General features: G+C 39.6%; 1 protein-coding gene and 1 non-coding gene across 2 annotated transcripts; one reads left to right on the forward strand and one right to left on the reverse strand.

The window, feature by feature from the left end:
• Window positions 1-10,251: 10,251 nt before the first annotated feature.
• Window positions 10,252-18,321, reverse strand: LOC127787568 (uncharacterized; the record flags this gene model as incomplete). Its single annotated transcript, XM_052315629.1, has 3 exons — window positions 18,030-18,321; window positions 11,824-12,464; window positions 10,252-11,274 (listed from the first exon to the last, which is right to left on the reverse strand). Coding segments are annotated over exons 1-3 (1,956 nt in total), but the record flags the coding sequence as incomplete, so codon positions are not given.
• Window positions 12,005-12,109, forward strand: LOC127787778 (small nucleolar RNA R71). Its single transcript, XR_008020239.1, has one exon. It is a non-coding gene; the product is annotated as a small nucleolar RNA R71 (small nucleolar RNA).
• Window positions 18,322-19,338: the final 1,017 nt, after the last annotated feature.

Here is a 19,338-nt window from a genome sequence, read left to right on the forward strand (position 1 = left end):
GGAATTTGGTTTCTCTTTGAATCCCAATTTTGACCTTGATGCATCCTAAATCTCTCAAAACGCAAAACATGAAAGTTGTACATCTTTCTCTTTTCTTTCCATATCATCTTTAATCACCTCAATTGGATCTTAGACAAGAGAGTTATGCCCAGAATATGTAGGTTTGTCAAATATGTCCAAAACCTTTGTTTTTTTCATTAATGCCTCTCATATCCGGATGACCCCTCACATAAGCTTTGCCCAACCTTGTCTCTTACATTTGGATGACCCTTTTTATATTCGAATGGCTCTTACAATCATCAAGCCATTATATTCGGATGTTTTCTCATGGTATCCAGATGTCCTCCACTTTCAGCAACATGCAGGCCATATTCTCAATCCAAAAACTGCTTTTTAGGAGACATGTTAGGAATTTATTCTCCTTTCTTGCCATGTATTTGCACCTATTACCGTTTGTCTCTCACCTATATCTATATATTGAGTGTTTGTTAAGAGAAGAAATTATTTACAGAGAGGTGTTGGCCGAGAGCAGTGAAGAAGAAGAAGAAGAAGAAGAAATAAAGGGTTGGATCATTCTCTTCAGGCAAGTTCTTTCCTCTCTCTTCTAGGTTATTTATTTCCTCAAAAGTTCCTTGCGTTTTACAAGCTTCAACACCTCCATTCAAATGATTCGGCTCTTCATTTTAATTGTGAGATGTTGGCTATTTAATCATAAAAAAAATTGGTTAATTCTCTTTCATACTCCTCGAAGTAAACTTCTCGAGTTTTTTCTTGTTCTTGGTAAGCTCTCAATTCTTTAAAACCCTCACTGTATTGTCTCTTGCTTGACGGTTATGAGTGGTTGAGACTAGGGAATAGTACTATGAGGAGTTTTAATTGGGTTATATTATGTGCATGGGTTGGTTTTATATATATAGGTGTTCTATTTGATAAAACTGAATAGCTATGGCAACGATACCCAAGATAGTGAATTGGGTTATTTAAAAATTTGATATAAAATTGAAAGATTTCTTACTTGACAAATATGAAAATTTTAATTCTCGTTAAAAGATGGATGAGACAATTGTAAAACACAATTTAGGATATGAAAAATGAGAACAATAACAAGACACAAGCGATGTATAGTGGTTCGGCTTAAACAAGCCTAATCCACTACCTTAGCTCCTTACTAAGGATTTTAAAGCAAATCACTATAACCCTCATATCTCACCAATAGGGCCCTCTAGCACCAAGCTACGAAAATACAACCCTCTTGCTTTAACAAGCAAGCCCTCTAGCAAAGCTAGGTATTACAAATCCTCCTACAAGCGATATAGGCCCTTAAGCACAACAAGCTATGTAAATACAAGATGTTACAAGTTAAGAGAGGGTCTGAGAAACAATATTCTCAGTTACAAGTTCTCTTAAAAGAAAAGAAGACAAGGATTGAAAATGAATTGCACAAAATAAATACAAAACCTTGAAGAGAGAACACTTTTACCAATGAAGCATAATAATAGTTTCAACACTTAGGAGCTTGTAGATAGATAACTTGGTTCCTTTGAAATCTTCTTTTGACTTTTATTTATAGTCTCTTGAAAACCCATGCTCGAATCAAGCCGTTGTAAGTGGAGAGAGCACTTGAGAGTAGTGGATGAACTAGCCGTTATGTGTTTTTGTGAAACAAACGATCGACAGATGCAAGGCATTAGTCAACAGATAAGTAGAAATTCAAAAATCGATCGACAGTTCATTTGAGACTGTTGACAGTTCCTTGTGCAAACATTTTTTCGGTCGATAGATGCATAAGCATAGATTGACAGATTGCTTTCCCACTATCGAAGCACCAAGGATTGACATTCTATAGGTCGACAAATGCAAGAGCATCAATCGACATATTCATAAAAAAATTAAGGTTGATCGACAAACGATGAGGTATTTGTTGATAAATGAAGCCATTGTTCAGAATATGCGTACTGCCAGTCGATATATGAGTATGTGTAACGACCTGAATTTAAGGATGTAATGTTTTATTATGTCTTGAGGTTGTGTGGGTTATTCATGAGGTGCAATATGTTGTTTTTGGAAATTATTAATTAAGTGTTGGGTATAAGTTGGAATATCCGAATGTATATTAAGATATATTTGAATTGGAGCCAAGATATCCGGATGTATGGTGAGGTATTCGGATATGAGGATGAAATATTCGGATGTGTTTAAGTGGTTAATGGTGTTATTCGGATGAGTGGGTGTGAATCTTGGGCTTATTTAGATGAGTGCGTGTGAGTCTTGGGCTCATTCGGATGTGTTTTTGTGGTGAATGAGGCTTATTCGGATGAAAGCTATAAGTTTTTGAGTTTTTGTAAGTGTGATTCAGATGCTACAATGATCTATCCGGATTAGGTGTGATCCATTCGGATAGATGGTGTAGCATTCGGATAAGTTATATTGGGAGGCTAATCCAGATGAGTTTTGTGAGTGTGATTCGAATGCTATAGTGATCTATCTAGATAGGGTATGATCCATTCGGATAGGAGCATAGTTATTCGAATGGCCCATGTTTCAGCATTGCAATTCTCACCTTGCTGTTAGTAACCGGGCAACCGTGAAGATATGATTCTGCCTTGATTGATCCGTAGAGCCGCAAACACGAACTCCTCCAAGTCGGTCCACACGATCGGTCGTTTCCACGAACGCCTTGAGTAATGCTAGTAACCCTAGGCGCCTCCAATGAGAGATCCGAATTTCTCCTTATTTTTCCAGCTTCTTAAGTGGCCTATTTATAGAGTAAAAACCCTAATTATGCCTTTGGAAAAACCCTAAACGATTTAGTTCTGGCCCATAATCATATTGGGCCGTATCTCTCTTTTAATTTGTGGAACGGACTCGACCCAAGTGTGTGACCCCTTAGGTCCACCATTGGGCTAGATGTAGGGCCAATTCTATTGGGCTATATGAAGGCCCAACTCCTTAGAATAATTAAACTCTTTTAATTAAACTTATGGGCTTCATAATTAACTCATCTCATGGGCTTCTTAATTAAACTCTTTAATTAATAGTTTTAGAATTAATCATATTAATTCTAAAACCCTACATATCATGGTTAACGTCTAGCAACATGCCATGAACGCCTAGCCAACGATGAAAAAACACGGACCATTTCGATTGCAATTACCGTACAGTAAAATCCTTTCATCAATCTATGTCCCGATTGAATTTATGGTATGGTTTTATGACGAAACCCTAGTCATTCAATAACTATGTATCCATTCCAGATTTATGACTTGTTCGATGAAATCAAAACACCTTTTGATTTCCATCTCACCTTGGCCAAGGATTTCCTTAGTCATGAAATCATCGGAATACATAGGACATCTTCTCATCTTGTCGATAAGTAATGAATCCTATTTCGACATTCACAAGCCTTCATATGTGATAAGGTTACGCCCAGTGATAATTTGTTAATGACTCCATTGGAATCCAAAAAGAACCAAAGCGTAACCAGTCAAATATAAGACTACCATGATGTCTCAAGTCTAAGGACCAATCTTCACTACTGCAACACAGAAATTCCAATTCGACAATCAACAATTACCATTAGGAATTCTGTAGCAGGTCAGTTCAGTGTACTTATTCTTATAATAAGCACCCACATATATGCACTAGTGTCCACACACCAATGTCTATGAAACAAGACATTCTCCTAATTGAGCATGCATCATATATGCTAGTCTATCCGAGTTATTAGTGTCCAATCCTAATAACTCAATGACTAGGAACATTTAAGATCAAGGCTTATAAGGAATATGTTTCATGATCGTCATCTCTATGCACGACCATATTCCATGAGCCTATTTGATCTATGGACTTTGTCAAGAGTGGAAATAATAAAGTCAACCATCAATGACAAATAAAACATAATGCCTTACAATAATAATTGATTGAAGATAAAGAGTCACAATGGAAAAATATGATCAATTACATGTAAATTTAATTGGCTTGTGGGGCATAACTCTAACACTTGCAACTTGATTTCGACCATGATGTTGCCTGAATATCTTAAAAATCAAAACATGAAAGTTGTAGATCTTTCTCTTTTAGTTCCATAGCATCTTGAATCAGCTCAATCTAAGCTCGTACGAGGGATTTATTCCCAGAATACGAAAAGATGTTGAATCTATCCAGAATTTCCATTTTTCCATTGTATGTCTCTCATATCCTGATGGCCCCTCCTTACATCCAGAGGTTGCTCACATCATTTTGCCCCAGCCTTGTCTCTTACATCCAAATGACTCTTTCCATATCCAGATATCATCCACTTCCAGTGAGTTCCCAGGCTATTTTTCTCGATCCAGAAGCTGCTTTTCAAGGAATATGTTGGGAGCTTTGTTCTCCATTCTTGCCACGTGTTTTCCTCCACTTCCCTTTGTTTCTTATATATATACATATCAGGTGTTTGAAGAGAAGAGAAGGATTTATAGAAATGTGCTCGGGTGTGAACAGTGAAGAAGAAAAATATAGAGAAGAAGAAGAAGAAGAATAAGAAGTTCGACCAAACAGCTTCTAGGGTGTTTTCTTCTCATATAAGGCAAGTGGCCAGCGATTGTCGAACCGCTCCAGAATTAGAGATCTATGAATCTCTTCTCTAGTTTGCAGCAAAGTGCACCCTAGGTCATCTCTCACAAGGAGCCTCACCTTCTTCTACCAACAAAGAGAACCAATACCAATAACAGTTTGTTTAAGGGGGGGTTGTTTTGACAGAAAACTAATTGGCAAAACAGAAAGATGAAGATGGATGAAAAATCAATAAGAGGAGTGCAACCGGCTGTGTATTTGTCTCCTATGTGAAATCTTCCTTGTCCACTCTATATATCTTGGTTTGCTAGATGCTTTGATCTCCGGAAAACAAACTCAAAGTATCCCCAACAACCGTCCAAGGATTAGAATGATTGGAACAACAAAATGGATACAGAAATCTCTTGTAAACAAAATGCAACCATTCACTCTCTATTCAACCTATCCGGACCTATGCAAGAACAACCGTTCAAGCACATAATATTCATTTCCGAGATGTTATACCAACCGGCTATAACATTCTGTTCTCTTAAGCACTTAACAGAATATGAAACCATGCAAATTCACACAAACCTGCCATGAACTCCATGCATTCACAAATCTGCTCAAACTAAACCAAATAGAAATGAATAAGAAACAAACAACAAACCAGATTCTTGCAGCTCATCCGGGACTCAAATTCCACATGGATTCAAGACACACAACCGGTTACAAATGCTCTAGCCTATCATTACAGAAAGGAAAACAAAATGGAACAAAAGATGTAAAAAACAGGAAAGTGCTACAACAACAAAAACGGGCAGAATCCTCTCTATTTTCTCCTCTCTATCTATATGATGATATCCTGAAAATTAATGCTAAGAGGCCTTAAATACATGGCCAAGAAAGGAAAGGCTAGGGAGGCTAGGGTTGGGCCTAGCCCAACAGAAAACAAGTGAGCCCAAGTCTGCTCCTTGATTGTAGGCCCAAGCTCCTTGAAAGTAGGCCCAAGCTCCTTTAGTTGAGCCACTTCTCTAGCCCATCCAATATTCCCTAAAGCCTGGATCCATAGAGTAGAGGTAAGATAGAAAATAGTGTAAGGACAATTTGAAGCATAATAAAATAGAAACAATGAAATATCAGCAAAAATTGCTTCAAATGGCCTAATAAGAATGAGGTGAAATGCCAAAATATGGTATAAATATGCATGCTATCAATTCCCCCATACTTAGACTTTTGCACTCCTGGGCAAAACACTAGACTCTATGACTCAAGAATAGAAATGTGGAAAAACACAAATTAGATGCAAGGTAGGTAAGTCTTCAAGAATTCATCATTCAAAGATCATCTTTCCTCTACTTCCAAGAAAACAAGTGACATGGCAATTCATCCAATAAGATAAATCAAAAGTGGAAGCCTCTCACAGGGCAAGTGTATGCTCAAAAATCTCTCAAGAGGTGGTGGTGACTGTTTCGCTCAAATTCACCCAATCACAATTCCACTACCATAAGCTTGTTTATCTTCTCAATCTCCACTATCCATGTCAAATGCATGCCACAAATCAAAAGGACTTATTCAGGGTTGTAATGTGGGGAAGAAAGAAATGGAAAGACAACAATGAAGGAAAACATGCCTTAGGTCGAGAAAACATTTCATGCAACTCTAAGATCAAGAGATAGAATTTCCAAGCGTTATGAAGAACATTGCATCTTTATTTGGTTGAGTGCGTTTTACGCTCTGTCTCAACTTTGCTTTCTTCTTTTTCTCATCAATTTTCAAGTTTTTTTTTTTTTTTCAAAAGAGGTGAGTGCGTTTTACGCTCCTTCTCACCCTTCTATCCTTTTCTTGCTTTTCTTTTTCTTTTTCATGGATGCAAATGGCCTTTGGCCTTATGACTTGCTCGATGAATTCAATCTCTCTCTCTAGAATGCACTTAATATTCCTCTTCCTTCCTAAGGTTGGAAGGTCCAAAAAGGGGTGTATGAGAATGAAGGGTAAAAATGATGGCTCTAAGTGGCAAGCGAAAGGGATTGATTGAATTTTTTTTTTTTTTTTTTCGTATAACAAAATGGCTAAATGGGGACAAGAAAGAATGCCTTAATCATGTTCGAGTCATGCATGAACAAATATAGCCTCAACCAAGAATCAAAACAAGTTCTAGAGTGGAGATCATGATAGGTGAATGCACACACAAGAAAGACAATAGGCTCAAAATCCTCACGGCTGTAGACTACCCAATCAATCTATCAAATTAAACTCATTGCCAAGTCACTCGAAATTAAGGAAGATAAGATCGAAGTTCTAATCATGATGGGTTCTTTTAGACTTAATTGCTTAACTTGCATTTCCACGCAAAACAAACTCAACTAAACCCAAGGAAAAAGAAATATGAAAAGATAAAGAAAATGTTGCCAAAATAAGAATGCTGCCTCCCCCCACACTTAGACTTTACATTGCCCTCAATGTAAACATGCAATTCCAATCAAGAATAAGACAAGTAAATGTAAAATACTAGGGAGAGAGAAACAGCCTGATGTATCAAACGTAGGTGGCGTTGAGGAGATGCAGCTCCTCCACAATATGCTCCTGAAAGCTCTCGTAGAATGGCTTAAGCCGCTGCCCGTTCACTGTGAATTGCTTTGCATTGGACTCGTCCTTGATTGCAACTGCACCAAAGGGAAAAACATGAATAACTATGAAAGGACCAGTCCAACGAGAACGTAACTTACCGGACATCAACTTGAGACGGGAATTGTATAGCAGAACTTTCTGGCCAACTTCGAATGTCTTCTTCACAATAAGCTTGTCATGCACAGCCTTGGTCTTCTCCTTGTAGATGCGTGAGTTCTCATATGCGTCCATCCTAATCTCCTCAAGCTCTTGAAGTTGGAGCTTTCTTTGGGACCCCGATTGACTGATGTCCATATTGCATTGCTTCACCGCCCAATATGCCTTATGCTCCACCTCCACCGGCAAGTGACACGCTTTTCCAAAAACCAACCTATAAGGGGACATGCCGATGGGGGTTTTGTAGGCAGTGCGGTAGGCCCATAACGCATCTTCTAATCTCGTGCTCCAGTCTTTCCTATTGGGCTGGACAGTCTTCTCCAAAATTTGCTTGATTTCCCTATTTGAGACTTCAGCTTGCCCATTAGTCTGTGGATGATAAGGAGTCGCCACTTTGTGTATTACCCCATACTTACGAAGTAGGGTGTCCATCTTTCTATTGCAAAAGTGGGATCCTTGGTCGCTGATGATGGCCCTGGGCATGCCAAACCTGCAAAAGATGTGAGAACGAACAAAATCTGCAACCACAGAAGCATCATCAGTCCTGGTGGCTTTAGCTTCCACCCACTTAGAAACATAATCCACAGCTAACAGAATGTACAAATAACCAAATGACACAGGAAATGGACCCATGAAGTCAATGCCCCAAACATCAAAGATTTCACAAAACAATAAGGGTTGTTGAGGCATTTCATTCCTACGTGATATAGTGCCTGTGTGTTGACAACGTGTGCAATTCTTACAGAACTCATATGAATCCTTAAAGAGTGAAGGCCAATATAATCCAGAATCTAGGACTTTCCTAGCTGTACGTTGGGGACCAAAGTGACCACCACATGCAAGTGTGTGACAAAAATTTAAGACAGATGCAAACTCATGGTTAGGCACACATCTCCTAATGACCTGGTCACTACACATGCGCCACAGATAGGGATCATCCCACACATAATACCGAGCCTGACTCTTAAATTTATTTAGCTGTTCCTTCTTAAAATATGCAGGTAATTCAGAAGCAACTAAATAATTTACCAAATCAGCATACCAGGGCTCAACACCATGAATGTGGTATAATAACTCATCTGGGAAATCATCCCTGATAGGCTGGGAGTCCATGACTGTGGAATCTGAAGAAGGAGGGACCCGGCTCAAATGATCAGCTACTAGGTTCTCGGCCCCACTCTTATCTTTTATCTCCACATTGAACTCCTGAAGTAGGAGCATCCACCGTATCAACCGGGGCTTAGCATCGGGCTTCTTCAATAAGTATTTTAGGGCTGCATGGTCAGAAAACACGACAACATTAGAACCCAGAAGATAGGAGCGAAATTTATCTAAAGCAAACACAATAGCTAAAAGCTCCTTCTCAGTCGTGGTGTAGTTTGCTTGAGCAGCATCCAAGGTGCGCGAGGCATAGGCAATGACATGTGACTTTTTCTCCACACGTTGTGAAAGGACGGCGCCCACTGCAAAGTTGGAGGCGTCGCACATCAGCTCGAAGGGCAACTCCCAGTCGGGTGGCTGTATGATGGGTGGAGAAATCAATCGACTCTTCAGTTCCTCGAATGCTCGCTTGCACTGCTCATCAAAGTGGAAGGTCACTTCTTTCTGGAGAAGGTGGGAAAGTGGAAGTGCAATCTTGCTGAAATCCTTGATGAACCTCCTGTAAAATCCTGCATGGCCAAGGAAAGAACGCACCTCCTTCACAGAGGTGGGGTAAGGCAATGAAGCAATAACATCAACCTTAGACCGATCCACTTCTATACCCTTCTTAGACAGAACATGCCCTAAAACAATTCCTTGTTCTACCATGAAATGACATTTTTCGAAATTTAAAACAAGGTTCTTTTCAATGCATCTCTCTAGGACTCTACCCAAGCTAACCAAGCAATCATCAAAAGAAGTACCATAAACTGAAAAATCATCCATAAACACTTCCATGCAATGCTCTATAAAATCTGAAAATATACTTACCATGCATCGCTGAAAGGTACCTGGAGCATTACATAGACCGAAAGGCATTCTTCTATAAGCGAATGTGCCAAAGGGGCAGGTGAAGGTGGTCTTCTCTTGATCCTCTGGGGCTATGCAAATCTGAAAGTATCCAGAAAAACCGTCAAGGAAACAATAGTGTGACTTACCAGCCAACCTCTCCAACATCTGATCAATGAATGGAAGGGGGAAATGATCTTTTCTGGTTGCTTGGTTCAGCTTTCTATAATCAATGCAGACTCTCCAACTGTTCTGCACTCTCATGGGGATGAGCTCATTGTGCTCATTTGGGACCACCGTGATGCCCGTCTTTTTTGGAACAACCTGCACGGGACTCACCCACTTGCTGTCAGAAATAGGGTAAATAATACCGGCTGCAAGTAATTTACTTACCTCCTGTTTTACCACATCAAGGATGGTTGGGTTAAGTCTTATTTGAGGCTGCCTTGCTGGTTTTGCTCCTTCCTCCAATAAGATACGATGCATGCAAACAGATGGGCTGATTCCAGTTATGTCCGCTAAAGTCCACCCAATTGCTTTCTTATTATTTTTCAGCACATCCAGCAACTTTCTCTCTTGGTCAGGCTGCAAGTTGTTTGCAATGATGACTGGCAGCTTCTCATCTTTCTCCAAGAATGCATACTTGAGGTGCTAAGGCAAAGGCTTGCACTGAATGGTGGGTGGCTGCTGCAAAGAGGGGGCTGACCTATTTGACTGGAACTCTAACTCCAAGGCACTATCAACCTGCTCAACAAGGTTAGCAGCACTATCTTCCATTTGGGAAATGTTAGCATCAAAATCAAACTCATGGCTATGCAAAAATTCAGCAATCTCTAAGCATGCAGCACATTGACTCTCTCCATCACTACAATTGGTGCAATTAATCGTATCTGGGAACTCATGCACAGTGGGGAATTCATCAATTAAATCAGAAGACTCAGAACATGCTTCATTCACTAACAGGTCAACTCTATTTACTTGAAAAGTGGAATGATCCTCGGCAGGGAATTTCATGGCATCAAGTATCTTGAAGTTAATTGTGTTACCAGCAAATTCCATGGAAAGTGTACCCTCATGCACATTGATAATAGTTCTAGCAGTTTTTAAGAATGGTCTCCCTAGGATCAAGGGTGCATGCTCAAGTGTGCTGTTATCTTCCATATTCAAAACATAAAAATCTGCTGGAAAGATTAAATCCTTAACCTTAACCAGCACATCTTCTAGGACTCCAGTGGGGTGTGCAGTACTTCTATTGGCTAGTTGGACAACCACTCCTGTTGGCTTCAAAGGACCACACTGCAATGAAGCATAAATAGAGTTAGGCATGACATTAATGGATGCACCTAAATCTAGTAAAGCATTGCTAAATTGCATGTCTCCTATAGTACAAGGAATGGAGAACATCCCTGGATCTTTACACTTTGCTGGCATGGCAGGTTGGATAAGGGCAGAGACATTTCTCCCAAGGTTGATCTTCTCATTCCCCATAAGCTTCCTCTTGTGAGTACACAAATCCTTGAGAAATTTTGCATACTTGGGGATCTGTCTAATGGCTTCAAGGAGGGGGATGTTGACTTCAACTTTCTGGAATGTTTCCAGAATCTCTTTATCCACTTCGGCCTCTGCTCTTTTCTTGTTTTGTGTTGCTCGATGTGGGAATGGCAGGGGCTGGATGTTGGAAGACTCTCCTTGTTCTTGATAGCTGGAGTTTGGTTGCTTGGCTTCTTGGACTGAGGAGGGTTGCTGCTCTTTGCTACCCTCTACATTTTGCTTCTCTACATGTTGCTCCATGTTTGATGATGGTGGAGGGGTTGGGATGATCACTTCTTTCCCACTTCGAAGCATGATGGCACTAACATTACCCCTTGGATTGGCAACTGGTTGTGAAGGAAGCTGCCCCGAACCTTGACTCCTTAACTCATTGATGTTTGTGGCTAGCTGGCCTATTTGGGTCTCCAAATTTTGAATTGTGGTTTCTATTTTCTGTTGGAATTGGAGTGTGTTGGCTGCTAGTTGCTTGACAAGATCATCCAAGGTAGGTTCTGACTTGGGTAATGGTGGTGCTTGCTGCATGGCTTGGTTCTGCCTTGGTGGTGGAGCATGGTTGCTTGAAATTGAAGGATGGAACCTCTGCTGAAATGGTTGATTCTGGTGATATGGCTGCTGGTGCACATGTTGATTGGAAGGGCTGCCATATCTGAGGTTCGGATGGTCTCTCCAACCTGGATTGTAGGTGGCTGAGTATGGGTCATACATATTGGAAGGTTGTGGTTGGCTGTGCTGCTGGTGCTGGAATGGTCTTCCAGGAAAAATGCCTGCACATGTCTCATTATTTTCTTGCAACTGTGGGCATTGGTCTGTTGTATGGGATGGCAAGGAGCAAATGCCACAAAGCTGCTGCTGGGGTTGCTTTCTCTCTAATGCCAACTGCCTGACCATGGAAGCCAATTCCTCAAGCCTGTTTTCCATCCTTTGCTGGTCCATAGTGGCAGCCACATTGACTTCATTTATGGCTTTTGTAGGAGTGTTAATTCTGGTGCCAAACTGCTGGGCATTTTGTGCCATCTTTGATATCAGCTCTTGTGCAGCTGCTGGGGTCTTCTCTGCCAAGGCTCCTCCACTTGCAGCATCTACCAAGTACCTGTCCATGGGGATTAGACCTTCATAGAGATATTGAATTAGGAGTTGGTCACTTATCTGATGGTGAGGGCAGCTGGAACACAACTTCTTGAACCTCTCCCAATACTCATGTAGAGTCTCACCACTCATCTGCCTTATACCACAAATTTCCTTCCTTATTGATGCTGTTCTGGAGGCTGGAAAGAATTTTTCCAGGAAGATCCTTTTCAATCCATCCCAGCTGGTAATGGCAGCTGGTGGCAGGTAGTAGAGCCAATCTTTGGCTGATCCATCAAGTGAGAATGGGAAGGCTCTCAGCTTGATCTGCTCTTCATCTACTCCTTGTGGCCGCATGGTTGAGCAAACAACATGAAATTCTTTCAGATGCTTGTGTGGATCCTCTCCTGCAAGACCATGAAACTTGGGCAACAAGTGGATTAGTCCAGATTTTAGTTCAAAGTTAGCATCCAACTGTGGGTATTGAATACATAGGGGCTGGTAATGCACATCAGGTGCAGCCAACTCTCTAATGGTTCTACCATCCAAATGACCATGATTTGCATTATTTCCATTACCATTATTTCCATTATTTCCATTACCATTATCTGCCATATTGATGAATTCTGGAATAGGTTCGGATGAAGTGTTAGACACACTATTAGGGTCAATCCTATCCCGAGACTTAAGCTCTCTAGCTTGCCTTCTAAGAGTGTTCTCTAATTCAAGATCCAAGTCAAGTAATGTTTTCTTAGATGACCTGGTCATGCACTAGAGATCAGCACAAAAACAGCACACAAAATGGCCTATGCATACCAAGAACACAGAAACACAAACAAAAACACACAAGCAAAAACAAAAACACAAAAACAAAAACACAAAAACAGGTCAAACAATAAGCCCTTAGATGATATTTTTATGCAATTTTTCACAAAATTTCAACACAAAAACACTGAGGGACCTAAAAACACTAAAAACCACACCAAATTAGCCACTGAGAAACACAAAATGGCCCAAAAAGTGGTCTAAACGTTGGAATTTGGCCAAAAAAGGCTCTTTTCACAGCAAATCAGTGACTATTGATCCCCACACCCCCATTTCTCTGGACACCAAAAATCAGCTCAATCGGAGCAAGTGAAAAGCTATGAACAGTAACCGGGAAACTGATTTTTTTTCCTCAAAACCTACTCCTATTTTGCCTTAGAAACCACTCTATATGCAATAAAACATCAAGGAAAGCATATGGACTTGAAAGAATATCAAGTAGGGATGAGAAAGGAAGAGGATAGCACCGGTATCTCGAGCTCAATCCTTAAATAATGCTATCTGTCATGAAGGTTGTCAAAACCGCTGCTGAATGGAAGGCTGCTGCTGGTTGCTTTCTTTTGGTTGCAGCTGCTGATTCCTATCTGCCAAACGAAAAGGGAGATTAGTGTGGAAGGTAAAGACAACGTTGAATGGAGTGTTAAAAGAGAAAATAAAAGAAAAATGTGAGAAAGAAAAATGGAATATCCTCTTGGTCAGGTGATCTGCTGTCAGAGGCAGAAAAGTAGGATTCAGAGCATTCTAAAAATAGTTATGCTCCTGATCTGTTGCAGGGTTGTCTCCCCTTGCTGTGTAAGCTTGCTTTTCAGTGCCTATCAGAGCACATGAAGATCAGAGAAGGACTGCAGGTGTGCTACTGAAAATCAGAGAAGGACTGCAGGTGTTTTGTGCTTTTTCAGTTGCTGCAGGGTTGCTTTTTCAGAAGATCAGATCGTGCAGCCCTCTCCAACAGCCACTTCTTTGTTCAAAAATGATACTAGAAACAAGAAAACAGAAAAGGAAACACACACACACAAAAAGAAGATCGAAAAGGTAAATAAGGCTTTTCTGTTGCTGCTTGCTATCAGTTCATCTCAAGAACAGAACAGAATTTCTCTTCACCAAGAACACAAAAACTGATAACCTTATCACCAAGAACACAAAATAGAAAACACTCGAACAAGAAAACAAAACAAACAGAGAATAGGGTCGGTCCTCTATGTTTTTAGAAGAAAAAAAACTTGGCTCCCCGGCAACGGCGCCAAAATTCTGGCCAGCGATTGTCGAACCACTCCAGAATTAGAGATCTATGAATCTCTTCTCTAGTTTGCAGCAAAGTGCACCCTAGGTCATCTCTCACAAGGAGCCTCACCTTCTTCTACCAACAAAGAGAACCAATACCAATAACAGTTTGTTTAGGGGGGGGTTGTTTTGACAGAAAACTAATTGGCAAAACAGAAAGATGAAGATGGATGAAAAATCAATAAGAGGAGTGCAACCGGCTGTGTATTTGTCTCCTATGTGAAATCTTCCTTGTCCACTCTATATATCTTGGTTTGCTAGATGCTTTGATCTCCGGAAAACAAACTCAAAGTATCCCCAACAACCGTCCAAGGATTAGAATGATTGGAACAACAAAATGGATACAGAAATCTCTTGTAAACAAAATGCAACCATTCACTCTCTATTCAACCTATCCGGACCTATGCAAGAACAACCGTTCAAGCACATAATATTCATTTCCGAGATGTTATACCAACCGGCTATAACATTCTGTTCTCTTAAGCACTTAACAGAATATGAAACCATGCAAATTCACACAAACCTGCCATGAACTCCATGCATTCACAAATCTGCTCAAACTAAACCAAATAGAAATGAATAAGAAACAAACAACAAACCAGATTCTTGCAGCTCATCCGGGACTCAAATTCCACATGGATTCAAGACACACAACCGGTTACAAATGCTCTAGCCTATCATTACAGAAAGGAAAACAAAATGGAACAAAAGATGTAAAAAATAGGAAAGTGCTACAACAACAAAAACGGGCAGAATCCTCTCTATTTTCTCCTCTCTATCTATATGATGATATCCTGAAAATTAATGCTAAGAGGCCTTAAATACATGGCCAAGAAAGGAAAGGCTAGGGAGGCTAGGGTTGGGCCTAGCCCAACAGAAAACAAGTGAGCCCAAGTCTGCTCCTTGATTGTAGGCCCAAGCTCCTTGAAAGTAGGCCCAAGCTCCTTTAGTTGAGCCACTTCTCTAGCCCATCCAATATTCCTTAAAGCCTGGATCCATAGAGTAGAGGTAAGATAGAAAATAGTGTAAGGACAATTTGAAGCATAATAAAATAGAAACAATGAAATATCAGCAAAAATTGCTTCAAATGGCCTAATAAGAATGAGGTGAAATGCCAAAATATGGTATAAATATGCATGCTATCAGCAAGCATCCTACCTTTTTCTTACCCTTTCTTTTCCTTTAATTTCGATGTTAGTTCATGAGAGATACTGCCATTGTCTTATTTATTTTGTATATTTCCTTACGAATGTGTGCTGATGTAATGGAAGTTGTAATTGGAGTTTTTAGGTATGCTTGTTAATTGTGGATTTACTGAGGATTTTCTCGTTGTGATATTATAGATTGTTTTTTAGGTTTTTATTTGAAGGTTTCCTTTCCAATAGATGGACTGGTAGCTTGATATTCAAACGAGATAAGATGTATGTGCGAATATGTACATATATATATAAATGTCGATTTGGGGTTGGTCCTTTGTTATGCATGTATGGTTATGTATATATTTATATATATATATATAGCCGAGAGGCATAGGAGATACTAGGTGTTAAGTGGTGGAAGTGTGGGATATATATATATGTAATGCTTAAGTTACTGTGCCTAGAGTTGTATATGAGGTGTATTTAATCATTCATAGTACGGGTGTGTAAATTATGTAAAAATGGGTCTTTGTGTATACTTTGGACAGTAGCCGATCTTTGACTTCTCAATTTGGTGATTGTTAGTTTGGGATTGATTTGGTTGGGTCAGTGGAGATTTACAGGTGATTTTGGGAGATTTTATCTTTGGTGACTCTTATGTCTTCGAGGATTAATCTGGATGATGTAGTGAGTCTTCGTTTTGGCTCGAGGGGGTTTGTTCACTCTCCATTTCCTTCATGGAATGAAGCTAGGCCATCCTTGGGTAGTGCCCAGTTTAGGTTTGTTGTGGTAGAAATTAATTGCATGTGTTTTCTTTTATTTCCAGTATATCGTCAGTTCATATGCATGTAAGGGCTTGGGATATGCATTTGGAGGTTTCATGTGACTAGTGTGGTTAGCCACGGGCATATTACATCATATGTGACTTCCTGTATGGACGAATAGGGCTTAATGCATGGCTTATGGAGGTTATGTATCATCGTTTATGCTTATTATGCCTCTGCATCATACTTAGACATAAGCACTACATCGTATGTGATTTCCTATATGGGAAAGTAGGGTTTGATGCATGGTTTATGGGGCTATGTATCATCGTTTATGCTCATTATGCCACTGCATTATATTTGTGCATTGCATGGTTATTGGCATTGTGTGGGTGTGTGTGGATGTTTTTCGGTTTGGGCTTCAGCTCCAGTTAAAGTTTCAGTTCCAGTTACAAAGATAGGTGTTGGTCGCTCCCACCCGAGAGAGCTTTGGCTCGCGATTCAAGTACAGTTGCCTTTCAGGGTAGTGATAGGGACTTGGGTGTCATGTGTCTTATGTAGGCCCAAGGACCAGTATGTGCATATTTTATTATGCGACGTATTTATATATCTGTCATGAGATTCATGGACATGTGATGTATGGTGGGTTGTCATGTTTTGCATGAGTTTTGCACTTGGATGCGAGTTATCTTTAGCTTCCATACTCTTGTCAGTCTTTCCTTTCTTATATGTTTGTTCAGTCTTGTGACTTACTCTTGCTTCTGTTCATTCCAGGTAAGGGCAAGCCTAAGTGTGGGGGTGAGGCTAGCAATCCTTGAGTTATCCTGATAAGGTGGTGTATAGGGCAGTCCTAGTAGATCCTGGTTTAGTGTATATCTTGTGATTTTGTGCCATGGATGTTTAGCTTTTGAGTACTTGGCATGGTTTTGTATGTGTATATGTATATACCATGTAACCTTGTGACCAGTTATCTTTCATTTGCATGCTTAGGATGTGAGTTATGCTTTCACTATTATTTCTTCAGTATGATTTCAAGTGATCCTAGTTGAGCATGCATGGTTGTCAAGGTAGTTTTTTTTTTTTATTTTCTCTACCGCTCGTGGGCTCTCTCTCGGGTTCTTCGGCTTAGCTAGGCTATCCGAGTAGGGGTCTCACAGTAAGCATCAGTTGACAAATGAAGGTCAATATAAAGGGCCGGTCGACAGATAACAAACAATCTGTGGACAGACGGATGTCATTTAAAAAGACAACCATTATGCCGGTCGACAAATGCATAAGCATTGGTTTGACAGCTGAGCCAAAATTTGAAAATCGGTCAACAAGTCACTTTGACAAGTCGACAGATGACCTTATTGATTTTGAAGATTTTGCTTCATTTTGAACCAATTTTGAAACGACACATACGATCTTTTGAATATAGATTTTCAGAATTACATGTATAATGCTTTGAAAAAATGTTTTGTTTATCTTAATGACAAATAGTTTTCGATAGAAGATTTGAGAAAAACAAAAGACATTTTTCATCATCAAAACTAAATTCCTCATGTTTGAACATAGATCGATCATGCGATTCGTCATTCTCCCCATTTTTGATGATGACAAAACCTAATATTTAGATTTTAGAAAAGTTCAAAAATGATTTTTCATTCATAATGTCTCCTCCTTTTTGTCATAAGTCAAAAAGTGTTAGGTTAAACCTTGAGAAAAATGAGACTATTTTTGTTTGACGCATACATCATGTAAGCTAAGACTCCCCCTTAAACTAGACTAGGGATGTATTCTAAACACGTTTCTTTTTCATCAAAGAAAAGATGATAATACAAGTGTGACTCCATTGAACTAGTCATAGTAAGTAAAATCGATCACATTAAACTTAGAATTTGTACTAAGGTAAGAACGATCACATATATAAGTCTTATGAAAGAAAAAATGTCAAGGTAAAACAACCATACATAATTCATAGAAAAAAATAAACATAACCATTATTCGATACAAAAATCATTGTTTAAAAATAGAAATGCCAAGGAGAAACTTAAAATGTGTGATACATAAAAAATCTAGATGTCCTTAGACGAGGATGAAGATGATGGTGAACTGAATGCAGGCTGGTAAGATGATGATGATGGAGTGGCAGGAAATTGAGAGGAGATAAGGTCAAAGAGTTCATCGTGACGACTATGAAGCTCCCTCAGCTCATGTCGAACTTCTTTCATGAAGCTTGAGAATTCCGACTTGAGTTCCGCTAAACCATGAAGAAGGTCATCAGAAATAGTGGATGATGAAGTAGGGATGGAAGATGGCTCGGCTGGAGTTCCAGTCTTTCGTTTCTTGCTTACTTTGCCTCGAACCCATGTTCCACCTTCTTGAGCCACAAATCCTATTCTCATAGCCGTATTGCTGTTGATGTGTTGTGTAGGATTTAGATAAACTTTTCTTGCACTTTCTAGACCTCCCACTTCTTTTTCTAAAAGATCACTTAGAGCCATTCCATAAGGTAGAGATCGCTTATTTCTCCTAAATGACTCAATCATGTGATTCACAATAAGAAGTGAAAGATTTGGTCTTCTTTTAGCCATAATAAACTGAATTAGCCATAGGTCAGTCTAGTGACTTCTGAAAAATTCCCACTTTTAGGAATTAGCATTTGACAACAAATAAGATGCAATATCCTTGTGTTTAGGCTCATCCTAGTGGTTTCATTTATATGAGAGGTTATTGAGTCATCTTTATATACTTCTTTACACGCTTAAACCAAATTTTGGGTCCAAGCGGCATAATCTTCTCCTCCTGGAAGTATCCCAAATTGGTTTTAAACTAAACCTAGGTTAACTTCAAGGTGAGTTTTACCTATGTTGTTCCTAAACTGCACATCAAATCTTCGGCCATTAAATAAATTATCAGTGTTGGCATAGAAAGCTCGTATTACATCTTCTAAAATATCCCTATGTACTGTCAAGAAATCCCACCATCCGAATTCTCTTAAAGTTGTAATGTAAGGGAACTTAATCGCTTCAAGAAAGTCATTATTTAAATAACCACCAAGTAGTACCTCTCTAGATTCAAATCTTTGAAGATACCTTTCATTTTGACGGTTGCTCTCAAACAGTTGAGGTTGTGGAAGAGAACGAGGAGGATGACTCAATGTGGCCTTCTCCTTGCCTTTTTTTGGATTCTTTGTGCGCATCATCATGATGATCTAGGGTTTGATTAATGATTGAAAGAAGGGATTTTGGAAGAGAGACGGTTGGAGGAAGAAAATCGAATGAGATGGAGGCGAATATGAGAGAGAACGGTCGATAGATGAGATATGATCAGTCGACCATTTACTTATGTATCATAGTTAATTTTGTCCTTTTAGTGGAACAGTCGACAGATGGGGAAGCATCGATCGATAGTTTGCATAA

Source organism: Diospyros lotus, chromosome 12 (genome assembly GCF_014633365.1).
Source record: "Diospyros lotus cultivar Yz01 chromosome 12, ASM1463336v1, whole genome shotgun sequence".
Taxonomy (NCBI): Eukaryota; Viridiplantae; Streptophyta; class Magnoliopsida; order Ericales; family Ebenaceae; genus Diospyros; species Diospyros lotus.